A 13726-nucleotide genomic window follows, 5' to 3' on the forward strand; every position below is an offset into this window, starting at 1 on the left:
CATAATGTAAGAACTCAAGAAGTTAGAAAAACTTAGAAAGAAGAGCTCAGAAAACTCTAAATTTAGTTCTTTTATTTGCCCAAAACTCTAAACTTAGTTCTTTTCTTTTATTTGCCCAAAACTCTGAACTTAAGTTACTTTCATTTGCCCAACCAGCCATTTTAACTTTTGTGCCAATTTAGCAAGAGAAATCTGTTTGGAAAATCACAACCAGTGAGACTGGTGGTTTTGTGGGAGTTTTTTTGGTTGTTGTTTTTTTTTCCTTAGGAAGAGTTAATGGTTATAGAGGCCACAGAAAGCATTTTACTATGTCATCTTTTGTAATTATAACCACAGCACTTACCACTAGGGCCTTGTATGATCTATACAAAGAGCTATGTTGCAGATATACTAGAGTAATGGCATTTGAGTCAATATGTATTCTTGAAAACTGTAAAGCCTAGTTTCATTAACCTACTATTGTATTTAGCTCACTGTATATAGCTCACTGTAGCCTCAAACTCCTGGCCCTAAGTGATCCTCCCACCCTGCCTCCCAAATAGCTGGGACTACAGGCACGCGCCACCATGGCTTGCTAATCTTTTAATTTTTTTTGTAGAGATGGGGTCTTGCTTTATTGTCCAGGTTGGTGTGAAACTCCTAGCTTTAAGCGATCCTCCTGCCTTGGCCTCCTAAAGTGCTGGGATTACAGGCATGAATCATCTCGCCTGGCCTCTTTTCCTCCATTTCTAACACTGCTTCTGCTAAGTTGTGTTTTCTATAATATATACATTGACCATGACCTCTCTATAATATGGAAACAGAAACAAAAACACCGAAATAGTCCAAATAAGTAAAGAGTGAACGCATTGTTACTTGTGCTTTTAACAGGGACAAGATTAACAGCTCATATTCATTTTATAAAATACTACGTTAAAAGAAATTGAAACTAGTGTTAGGAAGAAAAGACTATTGCCTTTTAATACATGGCCAAAACACCTTCCATCACAATCTTGTGTGTGGGGGGACATGAATGATCTAGTCTGCACCAAAGGAAATCAAAATAATGAATATGTTACTGAGGCATTACTATTAATGTTGTCTAAGGAAATTCCACTGCCTTCCAAACTAAAACTAAAGTTTCCCTTCCAAACTAAAACTAAAACTGTTGCTCAAAATGGAATTTTTTAAAAAACTACCAACTTGGGAGTTAGCAAACTCAGGTAATATTTTATTTCTGGACAAATCACTAACTTTTTTATTCCTTTCCTATGCTAAAATCTGCAATTGAGAAATACTCACTAAAACGTGCTACACTTACCATCTGTGGCAGAAAATAATTCATAAAGAGCTTGAGCGAGAATATTCACGACAAAGGAATGAGATGCTTTTCTTTCCCAGTAAAATGATTTTTTGGCCTAAAAAAGAAATAGCTCATTTATTATATGGTAAGGATAAAAGCACAAACTGATGTTTATAATCCCCTCAAACTGACATTTATCCTTCTAAGGACTATCTGCAAGTAATATTGCCTTATGTTTATCATTTACAAAAAAAAAAAAAAAAAAAAAATCACCTTCAGAGCAATGGGTTATATGACACTGAAGCTAAATTTATAGCCACTATGAGCTAAGTGGCCCATAGCAATCCAGTGTTACATAATATTCAAATTTAGAAATTCTCTATGATTCGCAGGTTGCATGTCAGGTTCTTCATGCCTAAGCAAGATGCCTAAGAGCTATTATAAAGCTCAGGTTCCTTAGTACAGATCTCCCCATCAGAGCCCCACTGCTCTTAACCCTCAGAAATAAATCCATTTTGAGACATTTTTGTCAAAATAATTGATTTTACCTCAAAAATAGCTGCATCATCATAAAGGTCGGGGATACCCTTTAGCAGTTTTCTCCATAGTTTTATATCTTTAAAAGCAACAGTCATTCCTCCACCAGTAAGTGGATGCCTCATATTGTATGCGTCTCCCAAAAGAAGAACACCTACGAAGAGAGGTAATGAAGATTTTATCTTAGAGCATCACTTGAGACAAAAAGAAAGACAACTCAATGTATAAAGATTACTGATGTAAGCTGATAATAAGAAAAATGTGAAAATACATGGAAACAAATCATGATTAAAATTTGCTGAGGCAAAAATTCAAGAGTTGTTTGAATCAATATTGTATTGAATCAATGTTGTATTGAATCAATACCTAACAGGTAGCCAGGCACTGGGGATACAGTAATAACAAGAGTGTGGTCTCTGCCCTCATGAAACTCATATACAAACCTAATGACAAGTCCAACAATGTCAATACATTTATAAGGCTGCCTTAAAATTAAAATATGAAGTAAATAAAAAAAATCTACAGGTATCCAGGCATCTACAAGTATCCAGGCATAAAAAGCAAGTCCTCTGGCGATCATCCCCCTCCCACACAGGGACACTAAAATGAACAACTATCCACAAAGGAAAGCACCTTCATAAGAACCAAAAATCAGCTTGGGTACCAGCTTGGCCAGTGGGACAAAGCACCAAGGGGGTTCCTGGGATCCCTGATTCCAGGTCTGGGCACCTGGACAGCATTTTTGGATCCATCCTGGGTGAGAGGGGAGCCCATTGTCCTGAAGGGAGAGACCCAGGTCTGGCGGCATTCACCTCCAGCTGACTGAAGATCCCTGGAGCCTTGAGTGAACACCAGAAGCAGCCAGGCAGTACCCACTGCAGGCCTGGGGCAGTGGTGGCCATGGGGAGAGGCTGCTGCTTGAGGAAAGGAGAGGGAAGAGTGGGAAGGAATATATCTCGAGGTTTGGGTGCCAGCTCAGCTACAGTAGAATAGAGCACCAAGGAGATTCCTAAGGTTCCCAACTCCAGGCCCTGGCTCCTAAACGGCATTTCTGGACCAGTCCTGGGCCCCCAGGAGCTCAATGCCCTCAAGGGAAAGGCACAAGCCTGGCTGGATTTGTACTGACTGTAGAGCTCTTGAGTCTTGAGGGAACAACAGCGGTGACCAGGCAGTCATCGCCACATGCCTTGCTCAATACCCAGTGCTGTACTGGCTTCAGGTCTGACTCGGCACAGGCCCAGCGGTGGTGGCCACAGGCATACTTGTGTCACCCCTCCCCCCACCAGTTCCAGGCAGCTTAGCACAAAAGGACAGACTCTGTGTTTGAGGGAAAGTAAGGGAAGAGAACCACGAGTTCTTTTCCTGGTAATCCAGGGAATTCTCCCAGATATTACCCAAGACCACGAAGGCAGTACCTCTACGAGTCCACAAGGGTCACAATGTTAATGGACTTGGGGTGCCCCCTAATGCAGATACGACTGCTATGTCCAAAGACTTAGATCACAACACTCACTTCCCTTTGAAAACTTAGAAAGCCTTCCCAAGAAGGATGGGTACAAACAAGCCCAGACTCTGAAGACCACAATAAATACCTAACTTGTCAATGCCCAGACATTGACAAACATCCACAGGCATCAAGACCATCCAGGAAAACATAAACTCACTAAATTAACTCTGATAAATAAGGCACCAGTGACCAATCCTAGAGTAACAGAGATGTGAGCTTTCAGAGAATTCAAAATAGCTGTTTTGAAGAAGCTCAACAAAATTCAAGATAACACAGAGAAGGAACTCAGAATGCTATCAGATAAATTTAACGAAACAACTGAAATTAAAAAGAATCAAGCAGAAATTCTGGAGATAAAAAATTCAGTTAACATACTGAAGAACACGGCAGAATCTCAACAGCAGAACTGATCAAACAGTAAGCTTGAAAACAGGCTATTTGAAAATACACAGAAGAGACAAAAGAAAAAATAATCAAGAATGAGGCACACCTACAAGATCTAGAAAATAGCTTCAAAAGAGCAAATCTAAGTTCTTGGCCTTTAAAAGGAGGTAGAAAGATCAGGGTAGAAAGTTTATTCAAAGAAAAAATAACAGAGAACTTCCCAAATCTGGAGAAAGATACCAATATTTAAGCACAAGGCTACAGAACACCAAGCAAGGATTGGTGATTGATTTAATCCAAACAAGACTAGCTCAAGCCATTTAATAACCAAACTCCCAAAGGTCAAGGATAAAGAAAAGATCCTAAAAGCAGCAAGAGAAAGGAAACAACAAACAATGGAGCTCTAGAGCAAGTGATCCTCCCAACCTGCCTCCCAAATAGCTGGGACTACAGGCACACGCCACCATGCCTTGCTAATCTTTTAATTTTTTGTAGAGATGGGGTCTTGCTTTATTGTCCAGGTTGGTGTGAAACTCCTGGCTTAGTATGTCTGGCAGTACATAGTATCATTGTGCTTTTGTATGTTTCCTATGGAAACATACAGTATGTCTGGCAGCAGACTTAGTGGAAATCTTACAGGCCAGGAGTGAGGTGCAACACACACTGAAAGTGCTGAAGGAAAATAACTTTTATCCTAGAATAGTATATCCAGAGAAAATATCCTTCAAACATGAAGAAGAAATAAAGACTTTCCCACACAAACAAAAGTCGAGGGACTTCATCAACACCAGACCTTTCCCGCAAGAAATGCTGAGGTGAGTTCTTCAATATGAAAGAAAAGGACATTAACGAGCAGTAAGCAATTACATGAAGGTACAAAACTCACAAAAGTTAAAAGCAAGGGGATAAAGTTAAAGTGTAGACTTTTATTAGTTTTCTCTGTTTGTGGAATCAGTTGTCATCAGTTTAAAATAATGGGTTATAAGATATGATCTGCAAGTTTCATGGTAATTTCAAATCAAAAGCCTACAAGAGATAGGCAAAAAAATTAAAAGCAAGAAATTAAAACATACTACCAGAGAAAATTACCTTTACAAAAAGCAGGAAGGAAGAAAAGAAAGCAAAACAACCAGAAAATAACAAAATGGTTGATAGTAAGTATGTACTTACCAATAATAACATTCAATGTAGATGGACTAAACTCTTCACTCAAAAGGCATAAAGTGGCTTAATGGATTTTAAAAAAGAACCAACGATCTGTTGCCTAAAATAAACACACTTCACCTATAAAGACACACAGACTGAAAATGAAGGGATGGAAAAAAATATTCCATGCAAATGGAAACCAAAAAACAGCAGTAATGATACTTACATCAGTAAAATAGATTTCAAGACAAAAACTATGAAAAGAGGCAAAGGTCATTATATAATGATGAAGGGGTCAATTCAGCAAGAGGATGTAACAATTCTATATGCACCCAATACTGGAGCACTCAGACATATAAAGGAAATATTATTAGAACTAAGGAGATAGACTCCAATACAATCATGGCTGGAGACTTCAACACACCACCTTCAGCACTGAATAGATCATCTAGACAGATAAACAACAAAGAAACACCAGACTTAATCTGGACTACAGGCCAAAGAGACCTAACAAATATTCACAGAACATTTCATCCAACAACTGCAGAATACACATACTTCTCCTCAGCAAATGGATCATTCTCAAGGATAGATCATGGGTAGGCCACAAAACAAGACTTTAAAAATTCAAAAAACAATTGAAATCATATCAAGTATCTTCTCTGACCACAATGGAATCAAACTAGAAATGAGTAATATGAGGAACTTTGGAGACTATACAAACACATGGAAATTAAACCATATGTTCTTGAATGACCAGTGGGTCAATGAAGAAATTAAGAAGTAAATACAAAAATTTATTGATAGAAATAAAAATGGAAAGACAACATATAAAACCTGTGAGACACAGCAAAAGCAATACTTAAAGGGAAAGGGAAAGTTTATAGCAGTAAGTGCCTACATCAAAAAAGCCGGAAAATGTCAAATAAACAACCTAACAGTGCATCTTAACCAGAAAAGCAAGAGCAAACCAAACCCCAAATTAGTAGAAAATAATAAAGATCAGAGCCAAAATAAATGAAATGAAAAAAATACAAAAGATAACAAAATGAAAAGTTGGTTCTTTGAAAACATAAAATCAGCAAACCTTTAAGACAAACTAAGAAAAAAGAAAGAAAACCCAATTAACTCCTTTTCCTATTACTATGTCAGCAAATGACTGGCAAAACTATCTACGCCAGAAACCTGGAATTTACATCAAGAGATTTCACTCTCTTATTACAATATCCAAATCATCACCATGTTTTGTAAATTCTACATCCTAGATATTACCCAAATTTATTCATTACCTTTCATTTTACAACCCTAGTTCTGCCCCTTTATCATCACTGACAGAATAATTAAATAATCTTAATATATGTTTTACTGGACTTTCCTCCAAACCATCCTCCAAAAAGTGTCAGAGTATATTCCTGAAATAAAAGTCTAATCACGCCACTGCCTCATTAAGAAAATTCTGTTTACAAAAGTATCAAAAAAAGTAAAACACTTAGGAATAAATTTAACAAAAGAAATGCGAAACTTATACTCTGAAAACTACAAAATATTGTTGAAAGAAAGAAACCCTTACCTTTCAGTCAAGGGAATTTTGACCACAATGACAAGAAAATTCACTGGGGAACAAATAGTCTTTTCAACAAATGATACTGGGACAACTGAATATCCACACACAAATCAAGCTGGACCCCCTCCTCTCAACAGACACAAAATTTAACTCAAAATGGATCAAAGACCTAAACTAGAGGTAAAACTATAAAACTCTTAGAAGAAAATATAGGAGTAACGGGCCAGGCATGTTGGCTCACACCTGTAATCCCAGGACTTTGGGAGGCTGAGGCGGGTGGATCACCTGAGATCAGGGGTTTGAGACCAGCCTGGCCAACATGGTGAAACCCCATCTCTACTAAAAATACAAAAATTAGCTGGGCATAGTGGCAAGCACCTATAATCCCAGCTACTCGGGAGGCTGAGGCAGGAGAATCGCTTGAACCCAGGAGGTGGAGGTTGCAGTGAGCCAAGACCATACCATTGCACTCCAGCCTGGGCGACAAGAGCGAAACTCCATCTCAAAAAAAAGAAGAAAGAAAATATAGGAGTAAATCTTTTTGACCTTAGATTGGACAAAGCCTTCCTAAATATGGCATTGGAAGCACAAGCAACAAAAGAAAAAATAAACATGAAAATTTAAACCATTTGAACTTCAATGGAAACCATCAAGAAGAATGGAAAGAAAACCCACAGAATGAGAAAAATTTTGCAAATCACATATCTAATAAGGGACTTGTATCTAAAATATAAAAGGACTCTTGAAACTCAACAACAAAGAATTTTTAAATCTGCCCAATTAAAAAAAAATGCAAAGTCTAAATATACATTTCTCCAAACAACAAATGGCCTATATGCATATGAAAAGATGTTCAACATCATTATCTACGAGAGAAATGCAAATCAAAAGCACAATGATAAAAAGCCTAGTTCACACCTACTGCGATGGCTATGCACACAAAGATAATACAAGTGTTCACTCATTGACAAGGATGTGGAGAAATCAGAACTCACACATTGCTAAAGGGAATGTAAATGGGACAGCTATTTTGGAAAACAAGTCTAGCAGCTCCTCAAAAAGTTAAACATGAATTACTATATAATCCAGCAATACCACTCTTGGGTATATACCCAAGAAAAATGAAAATATATGTCCACGCAAAAACTCGCATACAGATGTTCATAGCAGCATTGCTTGTAATAACCAAAAAGTAGAAACAACCCAAATATCCATCAGTTGATAAATGGCTAAACAAAATGTAATATAGCCACACAATGGAAGATTATTTGGCCATAAAAACAAATGAAGAACTGAAACATGCTACAACATGAATGAACCTCAAAAACATTTTGCTAAATGAACAGCCAGTTCCAAAGGGCTTTACTATACAATGCCTTTACGAAACATCCCAAACAGGCAAATCTAGACACAGAAAGTAAATTAGGGGTAGCCTACGGCTAAGTGTTGGGAGGAAATGGGGAGTGAATACCAATGGGTTTCTTTGGGCAAGATAAAAATGTTCTAAATTTGATTGTGGTGGTGATGCACACACTGTGAATATACTAAAAAAAAATCACTGTACCGTACACTTTAAATGGGCAAACTGAATGATTTGTGAATTACACATCAATAAAGTTAAAACAAAAAAACACTTCGAATGACTTTCTATTGTCTGAAAGATTAAATGTCAAACATATATCCTATCTGTCTACCACTCTGACACTCACCCTATGCTTCTGCCATAGGAAACTACTTGAGTTCCTGGAAAGTGCCACCATTTCTCAGCCCTTGGCAGTGTTATTCCATCTACTTAGAAGTTCCTCATCTTACTGTCCACCTCATGAACTCCCACTTATCCTCCAGGTCCAAGGTCCTTTGTTTCCACCGTTTCCTGAACAATGTCCTCCCTAACTACCCCTCCCACTTCACAAGCTTCCCTCCCTGCTCTGCACACTCCTTGACACTGAATCTGTGGGTTTTATTACAAAATTTATCAACAGTGTTGTAAAATTATCTGTCTACATTCCTAAGTAGAAAATTGCCTTCTCTAGGTCAAGGTCAGTTTTTTACCTGTCGTTTCCCTGACTAGCACAATACTTCTATACACTCAGTGTTAATAACTAAATAGATCATAAAACTAATTTTGGTATTAATAATGCACTAATCCACAGTAACAAACTATCTGTCCCAGATGTTACTCGTAACAGTATAAATGTAATCATGTATTTGTCATTTGGAATATTGATTCCTTTATAAAATAAGCCCAAAAAATAATACCTCGTTTGTTCACTGATGAAGGAGGAAGGAAGCTTGCTGGCATGGACCTCAGACGAGAATTCTCAGTGGCTTCTAAGAATGGTTCTTTCAGGTGATCTGCAATCAATCCCACACACCCAAAGAACTGGGTTATAACACTTCAATTTCAAAGTATCACATATTTTCTTATCAAATATAAACAAATGCCTACTACACATCTGTTATGGTTGTTACATATATCCCTTGTGATAAATCCAGAACTAATTATTTCATTAATACAGTTATTCATTAAGCACTTAGCTATTAATGCTAAGGAATGACTAAGGAATCTAAGAAAACATTAATATAAACACATATACAACTGAATGAAAAAACAATGGGGCAAATTCAGATGACATGAAACAGGGGGAAACCGCCCACCTTTCTTCCAAATGTTAACAGACTACTGCCCGCAGTTAATATTGAATGTATTATAATCAATATATTCTGGTAATAATCAGATGAAATACACTACTAATTCACAAACAGCTGGAGGGTATGTACACTAGAGAGAGAATTCGATTTAGAAGCACAGGCCAGCCCTACCTCGCTGAGCTTCAGTTTCTTCATCTATAAAAATGAAATGGTTGGATTAGCTCATCTCTGAGGTACTTGCAAGCAAGCTTTAAATTTCTGTGCTACTTATATAGAAAATGAACTGTCATACAATTCGCAGTGTAATCTGGGAAGAGAGTAGCAGAAGCCTCTGTTGAAAATTATTCCATTCATACAAGGGGTAGAATCTTGGTAATCTAACTAATACTAATATAAACCTACCAATGGTTTCTCCCCATAATTTCAGGGCAGTCTACTCCAATTAACCTCTGGATTGGAAAAAAAAAAATAAGAAAAGAAAACCACCGCATTTACAATAAAAGAAAATAAACGCTAAAATATCAGGCAATGGACAACCCTTTTCATAAAAATTCGTAATTTCCCCATCTGAAAGCTTCAAAAGTGGCTTAACTAAATGAAAATTTATTGAAATGTTTCCATGTACATGTTGAAAATGTCATTATTTAAAATCTAAGTTTACCCACTTCATTTCATTTCATTTCTGTTAATAATTTGTGACTAAAGTGGTTTCACTTAGTTTAAAAAATAACTTGAAAAAAAGAATATTTAAACAAAATGTACTCATACCAAAATAGTTTCCTATTACTCCAATCATATCATAATTGACAATCAGGGTTTCCCTTCAATTTTATCAAAATTTTAAAATTTTTTTTACATTTCTTTCCTACATCATCCCATTCTCAAAAAAAGATCCTCAATACTGTACCATGAAAACTTGAGAATTGTGAAAAAGTAATTTTTATTAATATTTTAACAAAGATATCTAAATTTCATGAAGCCTTTGTATTCAACTCAAAACTAGTATGACTCTGAAGATCCCTTACAATTCTCATGTTCTGCAGACAGGACATGTCTGTTCAAAGAGGCAGACAGACAGACCTGATATCAACCATGGTTCTGCCACTACTAGTAGTTTATACTTGGAGGAACTAACTAATCTCTCTGAACCTTCGTTCTCCCATCTGTAAAATGAGAATAATGATAATGCCTACCTCACAGAGTGGTTACATAGATTAAATGAAAGTGTTTGCTAAACACTTTATAGTAAGCATTCAAGAAATGGCAGCTATCATTACTACAAAACCAAGCACAAAATATTCAGGTATAAGAGATATTTAAAGAATTCAGAAACAGATTCCTGTCCAGAGACAACCTTTAAAATACCATATATGCCAATAAAACAATTATTTTAAAACTATGCTGTTACCTGACAAAACATATTGAAACTTTTCTTTTTTTTTTTTTGAGATGGAATTTCGCTCTTATTGCCCAGGCTGGAGTGCCATGGCACGATCTCGGCTCACCACAACCTCCGCCTCCCGGGTTCAGGCGATTCTTCTGCCTCAGCCTCCCAAGTAGCTAGAATTACAGGCATGAGCCACCACGCCCAGCTAATTTTGTATTTTTAGTAGAGACGGGGTTTCTTCATGTTGGTCAGACTGGTCTTGAACTCCCGACCTCAGGTGATCCACCCACGTCAGCCTCCCAAAGTGCTGGGATTATGGGCATGAGCCACTGTGCCTGGGCGGAAACTTTTCTGTTTAATTTGGAGTTTGTTTTGCTTTTTTTATGTGCTAGTTTAAGTAGTTCAGTTCCAGCATATCTGGTTGACTGGATGAACGTTTCACCTGCCATCCTTATCTCTGGCCTATTTTAGACACATCTTTTGTAAGAACTGAAGATGCCATTTCTTACCAGGTATTTGTGGGTAAATTTTTTCAACCATGTATTCTCTTAAATTCCTCGGCATTTCTCCTCTAACGTCAACAAGTACTCGAGTTTCACTGGATGAAATCTGGTAGATGAGAACTGGACTCGGGTTAGCTAAAATAAGTTCAGCATGATTTGCTTTAAACTGTGGTGCATTCTAAAAAAAAAAAAAGAAAATGTTTTAATAATTTTCAAATTTCAAGTTTATTTTACTGAAATTACAATAATACACTCCTACAGTACCTTCATAAGAAAGCCAACAAAATGAGATGATACAGAAACTTTATTGGAGATCAGGCTTTTCCTGAACTTGGAGAAAAGCCCATCTGCAACAACAGTCAATGGAGCGTGGAGTTCCTATAACAGAAATGAAGACTACTCAGTTTAGTAGTCAGAAACACACAGTAAAAACAGCCATTCTTTAAAAATGTGCATGAAGAGATTTAAATATATTATCAGATAGCATTATAGAGGGTAGCTGAAGGTAATACTATTGAAGAAACTGTTATGTGGGCTTCAGATAACGCATGAGCAGTGTTTAGACACTTCCTCTGAGTTGCTGAGGATCATCTCCCTTTGCAGCCCTCCCATGCAAACCATCTGCGATTACTCTCCACTTTGAAAGACAATGGGGGAAACAACTGCAAGGCAGGCATGTAACACAGAGCGTGAATCTCATTACAAATTCCAGGGACTAGCCAGATTCTTTCATTCTAAAATTCTCTAACTTCATATAGTGCTTTTAGTCAGCAGCAAGGGCTTAGAAGAATTTTTGTACAAATGACTACATGTATTTGTAATACTATGACATAAGCAGAGAAAACATTCCAGTCGCCACCATTAGAGTACAATTTCTAAGTGGTGGTAACCCGAAAACATTCCAGTCACTTCATTACAGTACAATTTCTAAGAGGTGGTAACCCTATGGGGAGCAGTCCAGAATTACGTGTTTTTTACTACAATAAACTTTTTTTTTAAAAAAGGATAAATTGGCCGGGCATGGTGGCTCACGCCTGTAATCCCAGCACTCTGGGAGGCTGAGGTGGGCGGATCACCTGAGATTGGGAGTTCAAGACCAGCCTGACTAACATGAAGAAACCCCGTCTCTACTAAAAATACAAAATTAGCCGAGTGCGGTGAAACGTGCTTGTAATCCCAGCTACTCAGGAGGCTGAGGCAGGAGAATCGCTTGAACCTGGGAGGCGGAGGTTGCAGTGAGCCAAGATCGTGCCATGGCACTCCAGCCTGAGCAACAAGAGTGAAACTCCGTCTCATATAAATAAATAAATAAATAAATTAATTAATTAAATAAATAAATAAATAAAATAAAAGGACAAATTGTTTTGAAAAAGATTCTCTCACTGTTGCCTAAGTTGCTCATTTTATCTGAATCATTTCTTCTATGTTAAATCTTGCCTTCTTTCCTCTACTAGTTCCCCTCTGCTTCTCTGCTGATGTATATTACTCAGTTTCAAAAGTATTCATATTAGTTCTGTTTAAAAAGCTTTTTGCGTAGCCTTCTGAGGTCCTCTAAAGCACAATGTGTTGCAATCTGAAACCTATCCTATTGCATAGGGCTTAGAAATAACTCAGTCCATTTGAAAAATAACACAGGCTGAGTATCTCTAATCCAAAAATCTGAAATCCAAAACTTTTTGAGCAGCAATATGACAAAGAAAATACTCATTGGATCATCTGAAATTTCAGATTTTCGGATTAGAGATGCTCAACTGGTAAATATAATGCAAACATCTGAAGAAAATAAAAAATCTCAAACACTTCTGATCCCTAGCATTTCAGAAAGAGATACTCAACCTGTAAAACGGTACGCCTACTTTTTTAAAGCCGTAAGTGAAAAAGAAGGAAAAACAACATCTCTCAGAAGAGGTGACATTTGGTATTTCTCACCTTGATATCTCCAGTCTCTTTATCCTTATACTGAACTCCCATCACAGCATCATCTTCCTCTAATAACTGTAACACAACACCTTCAATAAACTTTGCACTAAAGAATAAAAAAAAAATATATTTCTAAAGCAGCACATTTCAGCAATTTAAATTAAATTCCTTATCTCCAGTTTATCCATATAAACTGGACATGCATGTGTGTGCAAACATGTGTCCAATGTGTGGTTTTTATTTTCTAATTTATCAACATTTAATACATATTACTAATGTAATGATTTTAAGAGTATCTTAAAAAGTAACATTGGATTTTTATCTTAATTTGTTAAAAAATAAAATATAGGCAGAGAAACTTCACATATCCTCATACATCGATACACAGAGGGGAAAGCAAGAATTGGAATGCATCCTGCAAACTGTCAAGAGTAATTATTTCTGGCCGGGCGTGGTTGCTCACGCCTGTAATCCCAGCACTTTGGGAGGTCAAGATGGGTGGATCACAAGGTCAGGAGATCAGGGTCATCCTGGCCAACATGGTGAAACCCTATCTCTACTAAAAATACAAAAATTAGCCAGGCGTGGTGGCAGGCACCTGTAATCCCAGCTACTCGGGAGGCTGAGGCAGGAGAATCGCTTGAACCCAGGAGGCAGAGGTTGCAGTGAGCAGAGATCACGACACTGCACTCCAGCCTGGGTGACAGAGCGAGACTCCATCTCAAAAAAAAAACAAGGGTAATTATTTCTAGTCAGAAAGATCACAGGTAATTTTTATAATCTTTATATTTGGGAGTATTTTTCCATTTTCTTTTTTTTTTTCTTGAGACAGTCTCGCTCTGTC

General features: G+C 37.3%; 1 protein-coding gene across 1 annotated transcript in view; it reads right to left on the reverse strand.

Moving 5' to 3' along the window:
- SQLE (squalene epoxidase) overlaps positions 1–13726 on the reverse strand; it is a 28960-nt gene that overhangs the window by 3889 nt on the left and 11345 nt on the right. The window contains exons 5-9 of the mRNA XM_017885937.1: positions 11227–11340; positions 10969–11140; positions 8680–8775; positions 1831–1973; positions 1301–1397 (exon numbers count right to left, since the gene is read on the reverse strand). Of these exons, the coding sequence (XP_017741426.1) occupies positions 1301–1397; positions 1831–1973; positions 8680–8775; positions 10969–11140; positions 11227–11340 (622 nt within the window). The remainder of the gene's footprint in view (positions 1–1300; positions 1398–1830; positions 1974–8679; positions 8776–10968; positions 11141–11226; positions 11341–13726) is intronic.

Source organism: Rhinopithecus bieti, unplaced genomic scaffold, assembly GCF_001698545.2.
Source record: "Rhinopithecus bieti isolate Rb0 unplaced genomic scaffold, ASM169854v2 scaffold_15136, whole genome shotgun sequence".
In the NCBI taxonomy this organism is placed as follows: Eukaryota; Metazoa; Chordata; class Mammalia; order Primates; family Cercopithecidae; genus Rhinopithecus; species Rhinopithecus bieti.